Source organism: Notamacropus eugenii, chromosome 1 (assembly GCF_028372415.1).
Source record: "Notamacropus eugenii isolate mMacEug1 chromosome 1, mMacEug1.pri_v2, whole genome shotgun sequence".
NCBI lineage: Eukaryota > Metazoa > Chordata > Mammalia > Diprotodontia > Macropodidae > Notamacropus > Notamacropus eugenii.
This window is the reverse complement of record NC_092872.1, coordinates 307,067,356-307,088,245: the sequence shown is the minus strand read 5'-3', so window position 1 is coordinate 307,088,245 and position 20,890 is coordinate 307,067,356. Positions and strand designations below refer to the sequence as shown.

The 20,890-nt window shown below is 35.5% G+C and overlaps 1 protein-coding gene across 1 annotated transcript in view; it reads right to left on the bottom strand.

Moving 5' to 3' along the window:
* RHOJ (ras homolog family member J) overlaps nucleotides 1-20,615 on the bottom strand; it is a 129,442-nt gene extending 108,827 nt beyond the window's left edge. Inside the window, exon 1 of the mRNA XM_072629413.1 lies at nucleotides 19,956-20,615. Coding sequence (XP_072485514.1) covers nucleotides 19,956-20,133 — 178 coding nt within the window. The 5' untranslated portion in view covers nucleotides 20,134-20,615. The remainder of the gene's footprint in view (nucleotides 1-19,955) is intronic.
* Nucleotides 20,616-20,890: the final 275 nt, after the last annotated feature.

The window sequence follows — 20,890 nt, the reverse complement described above, 5'->3', positions numbered from 1 at the left end:
GGCAAATTTACAATTTTGTAAATAATTTTATCTCATATTTACTTAAATAATGAAGTTGTTACACTTTTTATAACAACACAAATCTTACACATAGAATAATGATAAGAGTTAATATGCACAGACACGTTTATTGATAAAATTATTTACAGTTTTTACATTTGTAATATAAAGTGAATGTAATAAATTATTATTAATGTGATAAGTGGGCTTGTTTTTTAGTACATTTTCTTATTATGTGGCATCTTTGATTATATTGCCACTCACAATTCTTTTTTAACCATTAATTGAGTGGGATATGTTGTCTTGATAATAATTACAATAAAACTCCTTTTGATAACTAATAATTGATAAATAATTTCTTAATGATAACAAATTAATGTAGTACTGGCTGATTAAAATCATTATTCTATTACATTTGTTTGACAGGTTGTTTTTTTTTAGATTGGGAAGCAATATTTTTTTTATAAATGTAGACACTTTATCTTTCTGGAACAGAGAATGAATTTGAGGATTTAGAGTTTTTCAAAAATATCTCCCAAACATAAAAAGTTTCAATAAGAAAAATTATTGATATAAAATGCATTTGTTTCCCTTCTGCTATTATCATTAAGACAAATGGCAGTTCTTTGAACTTAAACATCTTGAAAGTACTTTGGCAAAAGAAAGCCAGATTGTTCACAATAACATTGAAATGTTTTATGCTCTACCCCCATATTATTGCACTATTATTAGTAAAGAGATAGTTTTCATGAGCTATTTTTAATAAAGTTGATTACTTTTGAAACAACTGGAAAAGCTCTATGCTACTTCTCACTAATCTTTCTATATATAATATATAGAATACAAGTGATTGTCTCTGAATTATGTAATGTGCATAAATTGCATGAGGGGTCATATTTTAAAGTAGAATATGTTTACTGTATTTCATCCTGTTATAGATAAGCTCTATTAGTGAAGAGTCTGATGCAGTTCTCCCACATTCTTTCATTTTCATTAGAAACCTGTCAATTATATTGACAATTTACCTTCTGAGGCATTGTAATCAATAGGTTTGCAAAGTACCAAATCTTCACTGTCAGTTTCACCAGCATATTGTGTGTATGTAATCATATGGACAATTCTCCTCACCATAAAATCTTCAAGTGGAATTATTCGAAGTTGCTTTGCATAGGATTCTCTGAACATTGTTTGAACCAGACCAATTGTTGAATCAATATTTCTCCTATAAAATGAGGTTTTATGCCTAGTCATTTTGCAATTAACTTCATAAGATGCGCAGGCCATCCTTTTGATGTTTCAGTGTGTTTTTCTTAACTTTGTTTTGGCTTGTGATTGATTCATTTATATCTAATTTTATCTGGAAAACTTCTATCATGCTTGTCAATATATTCTGCAAGTTTTCAGTCTGTCTAACTCTTTGTGACTGCATTTAGGGTTTTCTCGGCAAAGATACTGGAGTTGTTGGCCATTTTCTTCTCCAGCTCATTTTACAGATGAGAAAACTAAAATAAAGAGGAATAAGCAAACGGCCCAAACTCATTCCACTAGTAAGTGTCTAAGGTCAGATTTGAACTGAGGAAGATGAGTCTTCCTGCCTCCAGGCTTAGCACTCTATCCACTATATCATCTAGCTGCTCCTTCTATAAGCAGACTTTTAAAAAATTTCAAATTATTGTGTCATTTGCAGTATTATTTGCAGCTAGTTTTTCTATAAAGCAAGCACAGTAGTCTTTTGTCTTCATCAAAACAGTAATTATGAATCCTAATGATACACAGAGTAGAACATATCTTCTGGATTTACGTTTTTCTTTTACTTTGTATTTCTGCATTTCCACCACTAAAACTTTCTCTGTTGTCTTTACTTATATTAGTTTCAGCTGCTCCAGTGGATTTTTCTGTTCAAACTGGTTATTTATTTACGTGTTGCAGAGATTATGTGTGGGAATGAACTTTTAGGGTTCATTCCATGGATATGTCAGAGCTCCACTGGAAACTTCTGCAGACATCGTGAACATATAGGTCTCAATGCTAAAAGAGTTTCTTGCTTTGAGATGATGAGAGGAGTCACTGACTCGGTGGACTTTTAAAAAGGGTCTCCTCTTCCCCTAGGTAAATCATGTTAGTTCCTTAGAGGGTCAATGGAATGGTTGATACCCTTTCTCTACTTTGGCATTATGGTATCTGTGATAACATGGCGGCTAAAGTACATGTCCTACCTGAATTATCCGGAGACTTGATCTCAGAGCCCTTGATGCTTTATCTGAGTTATGTTTCTTTCCTGAGTATATGTGACCAAAAAAACCAATCCTAAGATCATCACATTTACTCTCGGAGATCACTTTTTGATTTTGAGAAGTCTGGGGATCCTCTATCCTCAATCCAACCTTGGCTTGCCAAGAAGATAAGGGAAGGGATTTTTCAAATTGTAAAGAGTCAACATGAAATGAAAATGCCTCTTCAGCAGTCCTACAAACTGTTTCATGTTCTGATGTTTCAGTTTCAGCTTTCTGAAAGATTATAATAGTAGTTATAGGTTAGAGTTTCATGTTTCAAGTCTTTATAAATGTATGTTGTGAGTTTTTGTGTATTTTATTTTGTATAGAGGAAGGAAATAGCTGTCCTATATCTGATTTATATTGCATATCTATTTCTACTCCTACCTGTAAGTTTCCTAAGACCCTGAACATGACCCCAAATCAAAACTTTAAGTAATTTTCTCTGGGGTAATGGGGAGGGATTAAAAGTAAAGTAAATAAGTAAATAAAATAAAAAATAAATAAAATAATAAGTAAATAAAAAAAGGAAATAAGTAAATAAGTAAAGTAAAAAGTAAATAAGACAACAAAGTCTGATTCCTTCTTTTAGCTGGTCAGGCTCCCCAAGACTAAATCTAGTCATCAATTTGTGGGTCTAGATCTGAGATGGATCCTTAGTGAAGAGGAGAAGGCCCTAGCTCCCTTGAACTTAGCAGTATGTTTGAAATGTTAAATATCTGTCACAAGTATCAAAAGGATATTTCATTTTTTAAAAAAATTAGAGACAATAGAAATGACAATTAAATGAATTTTATTTTTGAAAACTATAAAAAATTTCCATAATGATAAGTAAACCATCATATCATTTTCAAAGTGATAATTTTGCTTCTTCTTTACCTGTTTATTTCCTCAACATTTTTCCCTTGTCTTATTGAGATAGCATTTCAAGTATTTTGCTAAATAGAAGTGGTGACAATGGACAGCCTGGTTTCACCTCTGATTTTATTGGAAAGGATTCTAGTTTATCTGTTACATGTGAAATATGTCTTGGTTTCAGATATACACTATCTATTGTTTTAAGGAAAGGTCTCTTTCTATTTAAGAAGTGCTTAGCATACTGTCTGGAATATAGTAGATGCTTAATAAATTTTTGTCATCTCCCCACCCACAGGAATGTGCATCATATTTTGTTTTATTCAGGATTTTATTGTTAAAGTGCTTTTCTTTTGCAACCTGATAGGACCCATCCCTTCCCTCTACCCTTACTTTTTTGATCTACCAGTGAAATCCAGCAGGAAGAGTTAGAAATAGATTTCATTTAAAATAACTACAGGACGTGTAAGGTATTTGGGAGTCTACCAACCAAGATCTACATAAGAATGCCCCAAATCAGAACCATGTAGAGAAATGTGAATTCAAGTGATTCTGACATTCCACTTCATACTTATCAGATTGACAAAGATGGAAAATGGCAAATGCTGGAGGGTCTATGGGAAAACAGGCCTAATGATATATTATCAATGGACCTGTGAATGGGTATAGTCATTCTGGAAAGCAATTAGAATTAAACACAGAAAGATACTAAATATGCATACCCTTTGAGCCAGCTATATCACTAGAAGACCTATCTTTATCCCAAAGAGATAAAAGAAATAAGAAAAGGTCCTATATGTAGAACAATATTTGCATCACTTTATTTGATGGCCCCAATTGGAAATGAAAGAAATGTCCATCAATTGAAGGATGGTTGAATAAGTTATGGTATATCTCATACAAGAACAACATCATTGTGAAGAAAAACAATTTTGAAAGCTGTAAAAACTATGATCAATATAATGATCATCCATGACTCCAGAGGACCAGTGAAGAACCATATTATCTACCTTCTGACAGAGAGGTGATAGATTGAGAAACATATTTCTGTATGCAGACAATCAGAGAAAATGTTTTGCATGACTGTGTATTTAGTGCAAGGAATTTGTTTTTCTTTCTTTTTTTCCAATGGGGTTGGAGGTGGAAGGGAGAGAAAATAGATTTTTGGTAATAAAACAATTAAAAACAGTGTTGGGAATAACGCAGATGTGAAATGTTCTAGATGAGATCACTGTCATTAATTTTGCTAATTGTTTTGCTTTTTTTATATGATAATCCTCTTGGGGTTGAGGCAATCTGCAAATGTTTGTAATATAAAAATAAAAGACGTCAATAAAACTAATAAATAAAAGAATTGCAGATATTTTGGGAAGCTGGCCTATTATGTGATACTTGCCAAAATGAATGACATTGGGAAATAAAAGAGATATTATAGAACTTTGCTAAATAAACAGTATTTAACTTTGGGTTTGTATACTTCACATTCAAGTACTTCAGGTCAAGTGATAACAAAATTCTTCTATGTTATGAGCCTCTTCTCACTGACACAGGCCTCCACTGGGATCCCTAGCTTTATCAAATGGTGATTTAATGAATCTATTTCTTATTGATTTTCTAATTTGTTTTATTGATCTACTTTACCATTTCTTAAACTAGGATTAAATAATATTAATAAACACTGCCTTATAATGTAATTTAGATATCCTCTTTCATTCTTTTCATTATTTCCCTTGAGATTATAGACCCTTTATTCTTTCCAAATGAATTTTACCACTATTTCATATAACTCCTATAAAGTATCCAGTTGGTAGTTTGTTTGAATATAGCCCCCAATCTGTATAATAATTTAGGGAGTATCATACTTTTTATCCTATTTGTGTGGCCCAACCATTATCAATGATTATTCAAGGCATTCTTTAATTCTGCAAAGAGTATTTTATAATTTATTTATCTGTTTTAAGTAGGTTCTTATAGTTTGACTCACAGGCATTTTATTTATTTTGAAGTTATTTAGAATGATATTTCCCTTTCTCTTATTTTCTCCTGGATTTTCTTATTGCTATACAGAAGTAGTGATGATTTTTGCATAGTTATTTTGTATCCACACTACTTTACAGAACCTGCTTATTGTTAGGAGAAACATCATAACTGAAAGAGAACTGGCCTCATGTTAGGAAGATTACCTCTCACATTCTGGCTGTGGGACCCTGGACAAACCCCTTGGCTTCTCATGACTCTACACAGCTCTACAATATGGCTCATAGAACGGGGTTGACTCACATTACTGGATGGAATGTCCTCTTTTGGGAGTTCCTTATACCAACAAAATCACATGGCCAGTCCCAATATCTATTATCTCAATTATTTTCCTTATTATTCTCTAGGATTTTCAGGGTAAACCATTATATCATCTGAAAATAGGAATATTTTTCTGTTCTTTGTCAATATTTTTACCTTTAATTTATCTCTATTGCCTTATAACCATTGCTAGGATTTTTAAAATTGTGCCAAACAATAGTAGGGAGAGAGGCATCCTTGGTTTATTCTTGTATTTATTTGGAAAGCTTCTAGTACTTCTTCATTGTAAATAATGCTAGTTTGGGGTTTTAGAGTCATGTTTCTTTCATCATTTTATATTGGTTCCTCTCTATCTGTGCTTTGTAGTTTTTCAAGCATAAATGCTTGTTAAAAGTTGTTTTATTTTCTTTTTAGAATCTAGTCATATAATTATGTGGTTTGAGGTGTTTTTGTTTTTAATGTGATTAAATATGTTAATTATATGACCAATGTTGTACTGTCCTTGAATCTCTGATATAAATATGACCTAGGTATAGTGAATGGGGCAACTGGATGGCTGGATAGAATGCTAGGCTTGGAATTTGGAAGACCCCTCTTCCTGACTTCTGATTGAGCCTCAGACACCTGATAACTGTGTGACCTGCAGCAAGTCACCTGTTTGCCTGTTTCTCATCTGTAAAATGAGCTGGAGAAGGAAATGGCAAACTACTTCAGTATCTTTGCTGAGAAAATCCCAAATAAGGTCATGAAAAGCCAGACAAGACTGAACAGTAACAGAATATAGTGAATAATTTTAGGGATATCTCTCTATAGGCTTTTTGCTAGCGTAATTAGACTCTAGAAAGTGGCTGCATGGATTTATGGTAATTTTAGTTTAATGGGACAAAATGGGTGACTCTTATATGGAGAAAAATCTGTTTTGTCCCTTTGGACTACAGTTCCCATAAGTCTGTGCAATCATGCTTTGGAATCTGGCTATGGTAGGATTTATTTTCAAATTTTGAATCAATACTTATTAGTCCTATTGGCTTACAGTTCTCTTTATTTTCTTTATCTCTACCTAGTTCAGGCATTTGGACCATATTTGTCTCATATAACAAATTTTGTAGATTATTTTCCTTCTAAACTTTTGAGAACAATCAGTGTAGCATAGAGATTAATAGCTATTTAGGCCTATGAAAGGGTTCAGATGGATGAAGAGTTTTTCTTTTTGTAGTTGCTTTCTGACTTATTTAATTTCATTTTATGATCTCTATTTCATGTTCTGTTAACTTGACTTTGTAAAAGTTAAAGTTTATAATTCATTCATTATTCCACTCCACTTAAAAGTAGTTACCTTTAATAAGTAAGAATACTTTACGATTGAATAATTCAATCAGAATTGAATGTAAACTGGATCTGTACTCCTCACTGAGTCAATTAAAGCCATTATGAGAGAGATTTGGTCACATCCTAAGGAACATGTATAAAAAGAAGATTTTATCTCAGCAATTACTAGAGTTCAGAAACAGGGAGAAAGAAATGGCATCATATAGACCTGGAAAGAATGGGCAGCCCAGGGACAGCAAGAGGAGAAAGAAATGGTGGGACTGAACTGTGGTAGGGAGGGAAGATATATAGGAGTGATCTTGGTCCCACAGGCATACAAGAAGAGAAGACATAGATTGCAACTAGAAGTTTTACATATCTACTCAAGGACTGAGAAAAGGTTGGTTTCTTTCCCCAACTTCTCCTCTTGGTTCCTACAGACACCATAATAAAATCTATTGCTTCATTACCTAAATATTTCTGGAAAGCTGAATCTTGATTTGACGACAAAGAGGCCACATAGGTATAAATGTAACGAAGAAAGAGAGTCTGCCTAAATGTTACAAATTTTTCTAAGTGGGGGAATCAGAGATATTATGGTTGTGTTCATATATTCTTATCTAAAATAAACTTTGTAAAGGCTCACATAAGGGAGTCACATGAAATCATTATATTGTTCTAGGCTTAAGGTTAAGTATTACAAAAGGGTATTGCACATTTTTGTAAATAATACTCCATTTGTTTTAAATCCTCCATTGTACTAGCATTTAATTGTATAGAATAGGTTCTGATAATTTGTTTTTTTCTTTGTGATTTCATCTTTTTTATTTCAGTAATTTTATTTTCATCTATTTGGTTAGTTTTATTATTTCTTTCTTTTTTCTTTTACATTTTATTTATTTCTAACATAATTCTATATTTTCCTCTTTTGCACTTATATCAGGTTATTTTGCAGATTTTTCTAATTTTTTTAAAATTGCATACTCAGGTCATTAATTTTCTCTTTTTCTTTTTGTTAATATGTTATCAGAGATGTACTTTTCCCTCTGAAAACTGTCTTAGTTGTATCTGAGAAATTTTGGCATGTTTTCTCATTATTATTCTCATTTAAGCATTTAATAACTGCTTTTATGCTTTATTCTTTGATCCACTAATTATTTAGTATATCATTATTAAAAACCCATCTGGGTCTGTAAGGTCTATATCTCTTGCTTGTGTTTTCTAAATTAACTACTATTTTTCATTGCATTATGGTCAGTAAAGGACGTGCTTAGTAGTTTGGCTCTTTATATTTATTTTTAATTTCTCTATGACCTAGCACATGATTAAGTTTTATAAAAGTATCATGTGGTACTTGGACACTCAGGGACTTCTTTTATTCAGATAAAAGATGTTTGTGAGTGTGATTCATTATTATATTTCCTGCTTTTAATTATTATCTACATTTTATACTACATATTTCTAGTTGGCTAAATAATTGATTAATTGTGGTCATTTCTAGAAACAGCTTGACATCAGGCCTTTAGTTCAGAATGTATCTCTCTTTATAACTTCATTATAATGGGAAAATAAAATTCAGCTCATATCATTTCACCTTAGGAATGTGTTCTCTCTAAAGTCCTAGGAAGGCCTGTGTTGACTTTTGGACTGTTTCTTTTTTCATTGACCAGAGCTCATATTCTTAGAGTGGTTGTTCAGATTCACAAGGTCTCACAGTCTCTTTCACACTGTGCTCCATGAGGGCAGAGATGTATCTTCTCTGCCTCAAGGTCTAGTTAGTACAGTGTTCCGCCAACGTATTGAATAAATACTCAATAAATTGAATGAGAATAGCTCTATATTGTAAGATAGCAGAGGGAATTCAGATCGAAAGAATGAAGTTCTTAAAGATTTTTTAACAGTTGTTATAGTTTAAAGTTTATTTTATCAATCCAAACAAAAACAGTAGGAGTGCCATAGTGCTAAAGGATATATATGAATTTACCTGGATATGTGAATCCGGTGCATTTCTCATGTTCAAATCGGGCGTATTCATGAAGCACTTTTTTAAGAACAATGTTTTGCTGTGGAGCATGTTAGAATACCTCCCATCATTTTTTTTTTTTTTAAATCAAGGAAACCTGATAAAACTCAGCTGTGTTAATTCAAGAGACCTCAAGCATTTTCTACCTGGGAAGACTGAACTCCAAGAAGACTCTCCTAAACTTTTTTTTTCCTGACACACAAAGTGTGACCTGTACTTTGTACTGATCTACACAATTTCCCTAGATCTCTTGCCTACTTTTTTTTTTTAGTACATACTTTGTTTCACTGACTTACAGAGGAAGGAAAGGAGGGAAGAGAGAGAGGAAAACACAGAGAGAGGGGGAGAAGGGGGAAGGAGAGAGGAAAAAATCCCAGAACTAGAGACAGTGCAAGAGAAAAAAGAAGGGGGAGGGAGAGATGGAGAGACAAGACATATATAGAGAGGAAGAAATAGAGAGTGAGGGAGAGAGAGATGGAAAAAGGGAAAAGGAAAGGAAGAAGGAAAAAGGGAGAAGAAGAAAGGGAGAGAGAGAAGTAAAACTTTGATTGCAATATTATTAGTAATTAAATGTTATTTATCTGAAGCCCCATTACATATAGTTGTTTTATAGTAAGATTTGAGATAGATTTCTTAGACAGAGGAGCAAAGCCAGTAGGGCTGGGCAGAACTAAAGTGCTTGTTCACAGAGGACCTGTCCTTTCAAGATTGAATTGGTCATAGCAGTTGGCTTACTGCCGAGCTAAAAGCTGGAAGAATGGATAGTTCATGAACTCCAGACACAGTTTCTAACCTTGGGAACTTGGCTTTTCTTTTTTTAACATTCTCTGTAAAGTGCCACTCCAATAGCAAATATTTTATTTTTATGCCTTCCTATTTGCTCTTTCTTGCCATATTCCCACACGAAAGGAATTACTTTTCAGCATAACCACAAATACAATGTGGTTTGGCCTCCTGAGTGTCCATTTCCCTCTGAAATTGTCCTCACAAGAGGCCCAGTATCCAGTGTGGCAGAAATTGTCAATATGATTCTTACTGCTACCCATTGCTGTACACCACTACGTGAACCCAACAAAACCAGCAACCACAGAAAGCAAGCCTCAGAGGCACTGTGTGTTTCCCCATCTGAAAATTATTGGTTTTTACAAAATCACTATATTTTCAAGCAATCCATAGTCTTTCATTGAAGGGAGGCCTTCCCCTTCACCAAAAAAAAAATCATATTTTTTAGAAGAAAGTGAAAAATAGATAGCTCAAACCATCATCAGACAGTTGTTAGACTACCAGGTGACAAAATGCTGTAATAAATAAATTTCAGATAAATCAGAAGTGAAATTCTAATAGAAATGTTCCTTAAATGATAATAATAGCTTGCATTTTTATGGTATTTTCATGTTTACAAAGTATTTTACAATATTATCTACTTTGATTCTCAGAGAAACCCCAGGGTGGGGTAAGTGCTATTAATATCCCCATTTTACAGATGGAGAAACAGAGGCAGATAGCAGTTGATGTGATTGCCCAGTCACACAGCTAGTAAGTATTTGAACCAGGGTTTGAATTTATTTCTTTCCAGCTCCATGTGTAGTGCTCTATCAACTCTGTCACCTAAACTCCTTGTACAAATACCAGTTGTTTTCACCTAACCAATGAATATTTTTCCTTCTTATGGGTCTTGATTGCCATCTGTTTATGTTGCTTTGATAGGTAAAGTGAAGTTACTATTGAATCTACCATGATGCCTAGGCCACCATTCAACTGGAGGTAAAAGAGTTAGACAAACAAGGTTTTAGTACTGGGAAGCATGAACTGAGAGGAATGAACTATCAAGTACATTGGGCAGATACTTTATAGAAGGACATTGACAAGAATGGTATAAGATGAGAAGGTATAGATGGGTTTAATTTATATTGGTGGAGAAAGTAATTGTAGAGATGAAATCAAAGGTAGATGAAGAAGTGGGTCCTCTCCCTATTCTCTCTCCACATCTAGTAATGTGACTGAATTTTCTACTTTATTTTATTTTGTTTTTGAGACTAGGTCTCTCTCTCTCTCTCTCTCTCTCTCTCTCTCTCTCTCTCTCTCTCTCTCTCTCTCTCTCTCTCTTTCAGGTGGCACAGTGGATAAAGTACCATGTCTGGAATAGGAAGACTCATCTCCTTAAGTTCAAATTGGTCCTCAGACACTTATTAGCTGTGTGACCCTGGGCAAGTCACTTAACCCTGTTTGCCTCAACTTTCTCATCTGTAAAATGAGCTGTAGAAGGAAATGGCAAACCACTTCAGCATCTTTGTTAAGAAAACTCCAAATGGAATCATGAAGAACTGGACACAACTGAAAAACAATTTAACAAGAACATACTCCCTCTCTTGCCTAGGGTGGAAGTGAAACAGCAACTCACGAGCTATAACTTGCACTGTTTCCAACCCAAACCAGTTTGCCCCTCTTTCTTTTCTTCAATATAATTAATTTATTTTCAGTTTTCAACATTCATTTCCATAAGATTTTGAATTTCAAATTTTCTCCCCATCTCTACCCTTCTCCTATCCCAGGACAGCATTCATCCCAATCACCATTTTCCCCAATCTGCCCTCCCTTTAATCAGCCCCCGTTTTCCCATTTCCTTCCCCTCTATTTTCCTGTAGGGCTAGATAGATCTCTATACTCTACTGTCTGTACAACTTATTTTCCAGTTGTATGCAAAAACAGTTTTTAACATTCATTTTTAAAGCTTTGAGTTCCATATTCTCTCCCTTTCTCCCTCTGTAGCCACCCTCATTGAGAAAGCAAGCATTTGATAAAGGTCAGACATGTATAGCCACGCAAAACACTTCTATAACAATCATGTTGTGAAAGACTAACCACATTTCCCTCTATCCTGTAATGCTCTCAATTTATTCTCTCCTCTCCCTTGACCTGTCCCTCCACAATAGTGTTTGTTTCTGATTATCCTTTCCCCCAATCTGCCATCCCTTCTATCATCCTCCCTTTCCTATTCCCTTCCTCTCTGTCTTCCTGTAGGGTAAGATATATTTCCATACCCAAATGAAAGGGTGTTATTCCCTCCTTATGCCAAATTCAATGTGAGTAAGGCTCAATCATTTCCTCTTACCTACTCTTTCTTGCCTCTTTTATGTGAGATGACTTGCTACGGTCTACCTCTCCCTTTTTCTTTCTCCCAGTACGTTCTTCTCAACACTGAATTTTATTTATTAGGTATCCTCCCTTATACTCAGCTCACCCTGTGCCCTCTGTCTATGACCCTTATATCTTCTCTTTCCTGTTTACCTTTTCATGTTTCTCTTGATTCTTGTATTTAAAAGTCCAATTTTCTATTCTTTTCACAAGAATGCTTGGAAGTCCTCTATTTCCTTGAAATTCCATTTTCCCCCCTGAAGTATTATATTCAGTTTTGCTGGGTAAGTGATTCTTGGTTTTAATCCTAGCTCCTTTGACCTCTGGAATATCATATTCCATACCCTCCGATCCCTTAGTGTAGAAGCTGATAAATCTTGTGTTATCCTGATTGTGCTTCCACAGTACTTGAATTGCTTCTTTCTGGTTGCTCGTAATATTTTCTACTTGACCTAGAAGCTCTGGAATTTGGCAATAGTATTCCTAGGAGTTTTTCTTTTGGAATCCCTTTCAGGAGGTGATTAGTGAATTCTTTTCATTTCTATTTCACCCTCTGGTTGTAGAATATCAGGGCAGTTTTCCTTGATAATTTTTTGAAATTTTTGTTGATCATGGCTTTCAGGTAGACCAATAATTTTAAAATTATCTCTCCTAGATCTATTATTCTGTCAGTTTTTTTTCCAATGAGATATTTCACATTGTCGTCCATTTTTTCATTCTTTTGGTTCTGTTTTATAATTTCTTGATTTCTCATGAAGTCATTTGCTTCCATTTGCTCCATTCTAATTTTTAAGGAATTATTTTCTTCAGTGAGCTTTTGAACCTCCTTTTTTCATTTGACTAATTCTGCTTAAGGCACTCTTTTCCTCATTGGCTTCTTGGATCTATTTTGCCATTTGAGTTAATCTTATTTTAAAGGTGTTATTTTCTTCAGCATTTTTTGGGTCTCTTTTAGCAAGCTGTTGACTTGTTTTTCATGATTTTCTTGCCTCACTCTCATTTCTCTTCCCACTTTTTCCTCTACTCTTACTTGATATTCAAAATTCTTTTTGAGCTCTTCCATGGCCTGAGACTATTTCATATTTTTCTTTGAGGCTTTGGATGTAAGAGCCTTGACCTTGTTGTCTTCCTGTGGTTGTATGCTTTGATCTTCCTTGTTGTAAGAAAATACATTTTCACCAAGAAAGTAATCTTCTACAGTCTTATTTTCCCCTTTTTTGGTCATTTTCCCAGCCAACTACTTGACTTTTCAGCTCTTTGTTAAATGGAGGATGTACTGCCCCAAGTTTTAGGGGTTTTGTGCAGCTGTTTTCAGAGATATCTCTAGGGACCTGTAAATTCTCAGTTCCTCCAAAGTGGTATGATCAAAGGAAAGGTGTTACTCCTCTCCTGGCCTATACTCTGGTCTGTGAACAACCACAAGCACTTTTTTCTGCCATGGAAGCATGAGTAGGATTGCCTCTCTACAGCTGCCACCAGCTCTGCCTGACTAGCACTCCTCCTTGCCCCAGGGCCAACGCCTAGGACTGTGACCCAGATCAGCTGCTCAATTCTCCCACCATCTGTAGGCCAAGAGTTCTAGAAGCAGCCACTGCTGCACCCTGGGGCTGGACCTGGACCATGTTCCTTTCTCACCAAGGTGAGAGAGCTTTCCCAGTGACCTTGGAAGCTATTTATCATGTTTGTGGGTTGAGAAGTCTGAAAACTGCTACAGCTGCCAGTGATTCAGTGGCCCTGAGGACTGCTCCAGTTCTGTCTGTGCTGGTGTGATCCATGCTGGGCTATGCTTTGCTCCAAGCCCAGTGCAATAAGTCCTTCCTATTGGCCTTCCAGATTGTCTTGAGCTAGAAATCTGTTTCACTGTGTCATTTTGTGGCTTCTGCTGCTCTAGAATTTATTTAGAGTAATTTTTACAGGTATTTTGAAGGGTTTGGGTGGAGGGCTCAGGTAGGTCCCTACTTCTACTCTGCCGTCTTCCAGTTTGCCCCTCTTTAGGTAGCCTGATGGCTGTCTGCTTCCCAGAGTTCACCATTTTAAGGCTGAACTTAGTTCAGACACTCAATTGGATTCATCCCTACTGTTACTCAGAATTACTACACTCAAACTATGTGCCAAATTTTAGACTTAAATATCTAAAATATAAAAGTTCTGTTACATTATGGAGAGAGTAAGATTTGAGTTGGTCAAGTATGTTCCTACAGTAAGTTTCCAAGTTAGATGACTTATGACAGAGAATCTCAAGTGCATGTTTAAGGAGAGAAGTCAATGTGGAAGAAAGGCAGACTTTGAAGTAAAACCAATTTTAAAATGCAGATCAATTAATATAGCTATTTAAGTAAGCAGTATATGAACTTTGGTTGGTAAGAATTTAGGTTACTTGAAAGAATCTAGCAAAAATTAAACTCAAAACAGAAATGAAACCAGATGAGGTTTGTATCATGCCTGACATTAATTGATTGAGGATTCTTCAATAGTGAAATATCTACCGAGAAATTCAAAGCTAGGGTAGTATGTGAAAAGATATATGACCTTGATAAAACTAGAAAATGCTTTGAAGTTCATATTGACAGCTTATACTCCCCTTGGAAGTGCATAGAGTTGCAGTCAGAGCTGTATATTGAGATCACACTTGGAGACCATATGGAAAACAGTTTCCACATCAGTCCATTTCTACTCAGTTTCATTGTCAGCCCTACTCTAGTTTGAAACCCAATGGGGTCAGAAAATTATTTTGTATAAATAAAATATTTTTGCATAAATAAAAACTAGGAGTTTCTTTTTTCTTTTAACTCTGTCTAAAGGCTCAGATTGTCTGGTGCTTTGGCAAATAGGTTTTGACTTTGAAATTAGTTTGCTCTTGGTAGAAATCTAGTGGATTCTTAAGGCTACCCTTTGCTTGCCTTCATCCACAGTGGAGTCACATTATTTGGTAGATTTTCCACTGCAGTACAGGTTCACAGGAGTTAGTGGGGACAGATGTAGCACCAGTAATGGGTACAAAGAGGTAATATTATCTTTTCCCTTTTAAAAGTAAAATTTAAAATAATTAATTATTGAAATTACTTTTGTACCATCTCTCCAACTTCATCATAACATAAGCAGAATTATAAATTTATACAACATATGAACTGGTTGATGGGTGAAACCTTATAAAGATATGTAGTGAGAAAGGATTACCAGGCAAGGCCCATAAGATTTCTCTTGCCTTGTTTTTTTTTAGCCTACTTCAGTATTGCTATTTGTATGGTATTTCTAGTTATCTATGCAGAACTTTTATTTATTACCCAATTAAAATTCTGATTCATTCTATGAAGACAGAACAAATTTGTTGGCAATCAAATTATTTCATAGCATACATGAACTTGTTTATATCTCCTATGGAATATTTTAAAGGAATTCTATTTTCTCTTAACTTAGACTGTGGGTGACACAACATTTAATCCCTTTTCAGTTAAACAAATGTTAATAAGGTGCTGGAGATCTCCTTAAGATGAGGAGCCCTACACCTAGCATCTACTCCACTCTGCCAACATCTCAATTTAGTTGAGGACTAATAGGATTTAGAAGGGTGGCACTGCTTGGTGATTTTTTTTTATCACTAAACTAGAAGTTTTCAGTGACCCAGAATATAGTGAACATTTGAACCGAAGATGATTTCATCAAAGAGAATCAATAAGTTGATCGCAATCAGAGAGTGAATATTGTTTCCAAGTCATTGAAACGTCTAACATTATTCTGTGATGAGGTAAAATATCTCGTATGACTTTGCATAAAGATTCATTCTCAGTCAGATCATAGGTGGGTAGAAATTGATATTGAAAGGAAAGAAGAATCTTTCTGGTATTCATTCATTCTATGAGTGACCTGGAAGTTTCCACTAAGTCTAACTAGATAAAGTGGGAGGGAAATGTGTGGATCAGAAATTTACTTTGGAAATTTATTTTACTTTGTATTATGTAGTGTATGGGTAATTAATAAATTCTAGTCATATTATTTCAGGTTTATGGAATGGATTATATATCTTGGCCTGCCAGCTTCTTCAACCACCTCCACCTTATAATCAAAGAATTAATTCATGTCTGACTCAAGTACAAAAACAGAAACCCTATACTTAGATAGTTTCCTTAGAAAATAAGAATGCTCCCCAGAGAAAGGGGTAGTTTTGGCCTCAGAATGAGAAGAGGCATTGGGAAGTTATGCAACTGCTAACAGATAGTTCCATAATTAAAATATCTTTCAAAATCCATTTTTAAAGGACATCTGAATTGGAGAGTCCATAGACTTCCCTATTTCCCTATGCACCCATTTTTCAGGTCTAATAATCACCACTAATAAAATCTTTCTAATGACTGACAGTCTATGTGTTCCACCTTATGCCCATTTCCTTCAGCATCTTTCATTCCATAATCACACACTCTCTTCCAGTTCACATTCTAAGTGAAGACATATGGGTGGTGGTAGGAGAAACATCTTTATTCTGGCATACAGGGGATAATGACATTTTAACGACAGTATTCATGGAATTATTTTCTCATCCCTACGGCAATGGCTTCAAATCCTTTTGGGTGACACCCTATTGTTTTCTGATTTTGTAATATCTTTCCATACTCCCAAATGTTGTATGGAATTTTGCTTTATAATTTAAAGTGAAGTTAATATTGTGCAAGAGTAGCTGAGTTTCCAAGATGAAATAAATTTCTGCTGCCATGAAGTTTACAGTCTAGTACTGGCAATCAGTGTCTCATGGGCTTTTGGTAGTATAAGACTATCTTTACAACTATACACTGCATTTCCTTCCCCATCATCATCATAGATCAAAGTTGTAGAATGAGAAGGAACCTTAGGGTTATCTAGTCCAAGCTCTCATTTTATGGATGAAGTCACTAACACATTAAGTTAAATAGCTTGTCCAAGGTGGCCAGAGGTGGGATTTGAAGTTGTCTCTTATACTTTAGATTTGTTAATTCTTTTTACTTGAGTTAGTGCCATTCGTTCACAAATATGCTTGAAAGTCTAACGTATTTTAAAGGAGACATATTTATTGAGCCTTATGTGTAACGGGGAAGCTAGGTGGCACAGTGGATAGAGTGTTGGGCCAAGAGTCATGAGAGCCTGAATTCAAGGATAGTATGTGACACTTACTAGTTCTATGACCTTAGGGAGGTCATTTCATCCTGTTTGCCTCAATTTGCTTATCTGTAAAATGAGCTGGAGAAGGATATGGCAAATCACTCAAGTATCTTTGCCAAGAAAACCCCAAAAGAGGTCACAAAGATTTGGACATTACTGAAAACAACTAAACAACAACAAAAGTTATGTGTAAGAAGCTGTGCTAGGTGCTATATATCATTTTAGAGGTGGACATGCTTTGTAGATGTGTAAACGAACAGTAACCAAACCCCTTCAGAAAGCCTAATATGACTATGCCATGCATAATAATATTATCATTAATTAATCTATATACCACTTTATAGTTTATAAATCACTTTTCAAATATTATTCTATCTTCATAGTTGCTATTATTATCATTCCTGTTTTACAGATGTGGAAACTGTGGCAGATGGAGGTGGATTTGCCCAGGGTCACATAACTAATAAGTGTCTGAGTCTGGATTTGAACTCAGGTCTCTCTGACTCCAGATACAGAGTTTCAAATCATTATAGATTCTATAGATAGGGCATAGGATCATTATATCCTAATGAAATGTAACCTTATATTTCTTTGCCCATTTCTACTTCTCAAAAGTATCTCTCTCTTTTTTGCCTCAGCTCCAGTTTATTTTGAAATATGGTTGGGATAGTAGCTTGGCATTTAGATATGATTTTTATAAAGACTGGAGTCTCTTTCCTCGGTGACTGGGTTCTTACTTTATTTTGTAGCTTTCCGGAAAAAAATTCTTATCATTTTGGGGTCTTCTTTGCAGCAGAAAGGAAGTTTGCCTCAGTTTAGTGGAGTCTGGAGTGTGAGTAACTTTCTATAGACACATGGCAAGGCTTAGGAACACAATTTGTTAAAATTACTTACATTATCAAGATGATAATGTACTTACTCTTTTCTGTATGCTATTCTTGTTAAAGTGTTTTTGGGGGTCATGCACAGTAACTATGCTTTCAGAAAGGGCTTAGAGGAAACATGAACAAAATTTGCTTTTAGGTTTTTGCAAACATAGCAAGAGTACTCTTGGAGAGTGGCCAGTTATTTTCACTGCGGCTTTGGGGAGATGGGACTGGGGAGGAATGTGTTGTTTTCATCTTCTGCATAATACAGACCATAAGTCACATAAATGGAGGTGGAGGAGGTGACTTAGGTGATTGTTTATTTCTAGAAAAGAGGGTACTTCCTATGGAAAGAGGGCTTCAGTTGGTCATGGAGCAAACTGAACAATTACTCAGGTTTCCTGTTGGCTATTTCCCTTTTACTAAACCTGACCCAAAGCCAAGGTGCACATAGATAAATTTTTTCCTATTGCAAAATCCCAAATCTCCGAAAAGATGTGATCATGAGAATATTGTTCAGAAATAGCATCTTAAGGAATACAGTTTGAAGGTTTTTTGCTAATCTGCTTTTGAAGGGTCTAATGAGATCTAAGGTTTCTCGAAGTTCTCAAATCCTAGATCCTATGATCTGCTACAGAATACTAAATCATGAGAATTAGTAAATGTCTGAATGTAAAAGTTTAAATAACATTGTAGTCATTTCTAATTCAATGGACTGTTCATACCCTCACTTCAGAACATCCTAGAAAGCATAAATCAGTTAAAACAATGACATTTTTGACTCAAGTAGTTCCAGAATATAGATTTAGAAGTGGAAGGAGTTTTAGATTAGAGATTGGAGCATTTAGATGAGAGATTGGAGGCCTACAGAAATTGAACACCTTGCCAAGGGCACACAGGAAGTAAGTGGCAGAACCAAAATCAGAATCTAGGACTTTCGGTTCTAAATCCAGTACTCTTTCCATTATACAACCTTGCACCTGACATCGCTTTGTAATTCTTTTATGCACTACACAGTATCTTGTGTTTAATAGATTGTCCATTATTTTGAATTGATCTGCTCTGCTTTTTCCCATTGGATATTCTAGGCTGTTATTGTAGGACCAATAGATTTAGATTTAGAAAGGACTTTGGGGACATCTAGTACAGTTGCTCAGAAGGCGAAATTAGGTTCCAGAGTTAAATGACTTGCTTAAGTCACTTTGGTAATAAAGGGCAGGGGCAAGAGTTGAACACAAGTCCTCTGACTTGAAAAGCAATGCTCTTTTTAATATGCCATGTGACTATTAATAAAAAAAAATTTCTTTTGCTTCAAGATATGTGGTAGTTAGATGATAACTATAAAAACCTTTTTATTCTTATCATACACCAATTCACATGACTGGGTTGCTGCTGGCTTTGATAAAAACATAAGCTCATTCAGTGATAGTGTTCATAAATTTTTGCATAACATCCACAGACACATTTGAATGATACAGTATATTATGGATATCATTTATAATATGGTTTAAAGTTTGCAAAGTTTTTTACACTCGCACATATATCACTTGAAAAAAAGTTGCTAGGTGAAGGTTTTAATGCAAAAGACAAAAGTTTTTTTGGGGGGTGTAGGTGTGTGAAATGCTGCCGAAATAATGTTGTTTTTAAAGGATCCCATTTAAAAACAAATGACCCTTCAAACTTATGGCTACAGCCTAAGAACTCAAAGGAGAATTTAGGTTAATTTTTCCATATACATATATATATATAGTTGCTTAAAATTTAAATAAAGTGACATAAATCGATTTACTAATGCTCCTTGGTTCATCAGACTAAAGAATCTGGCTTACTAACTTTCCTGACTCTCCTAACCATCCGAGAAGTAAGCCTGGTCTCTTTAACTCTACTTTGAGAATTTGTCTGTTTCCTTTCTCCTCTTCCTTAAAACTTGTCATCAGTTAGTTATTAAACAGAAGAGTGACTGAAATACACTTGTTTGAATAAAGAACATTTTCCCCCCTTTGCGATTATTTGAGCACAGTGATGGTCACTGTATATTTTCCGCAAGTCCCCCAAAGTTGTCCTTACCTGCGTAGTGGTCAAACACGGTAGGCACGTACTCCTCCGGGAAGGCGTCATTGGCGTAACTCATCAGTAAGCAGGTTTTCCCTACTGCACCATCTCCGACCACCACACACTTTAGGGGTTTTTTCACGTCCTCCTCGCTGGGGCAGCCACTTTGCCCTTGTTCCTCTTTGCAGTTCATTCTTATCTGGGGCTATTCCTGATTCTCCAAGTTCTTCTAGGAGCGCATGAAGAGAAACCCGAGTGAGCGCCCAGGTTTGTTTACCCTCACTTAGCTGGGTACTCTTGGCTCAGAATTAACATTTTCCAGGTTGCTGCTGTTTGCCCGCTCACTTTACCATGCTGGGAAAGAAAGGGAATGTCCACTTTTAAAGAAAAAAATATAATAGCTTGTCTTTCCCCTGTCGTTTGAATCAAGACACCCTCATTTTCCTAGAGATCTGGGTGTTTACTGTGATCTTGAAAGATAGAAGCCTGAAGCTTTCTCTCTTTCCTCTCTTTCTTCAACTTGGCTGGAGACACCAGGGATTTCTTCTAAATCCTTCCCATTTTCCATTTCACATCTAACATGGAGGAAAGCCGGGATTTTTTTTTTCAAATGGAGTTTTTCCTTTCTTTCTCCAGCTTGCTAAGTGTCAGGAAATCATGGGTTTCCTGCTGCATTCCATATTAGGATGAGTGGGTTGGTGAAGGGTTCCAAACAATGAGCAGTCTGTGTGTTTGTACTTCGGAGGACTGTGCCAGGACAGAGAATCAACACTAGAGGTCCCACTGTGGCCAGAAGTTGAGACACTTCCTCTTTCTTCCACTGCTGGAAGGGGACTGCTCACTCTGCTGGCTGAAAAGAAACTGATGAGAACAGGCAGGGTGGGGAGTGCCGTCTATACAAAAAACAAGGGAATCAGCTTAATTAAGCGTGAGAGAACCACACCATCCAG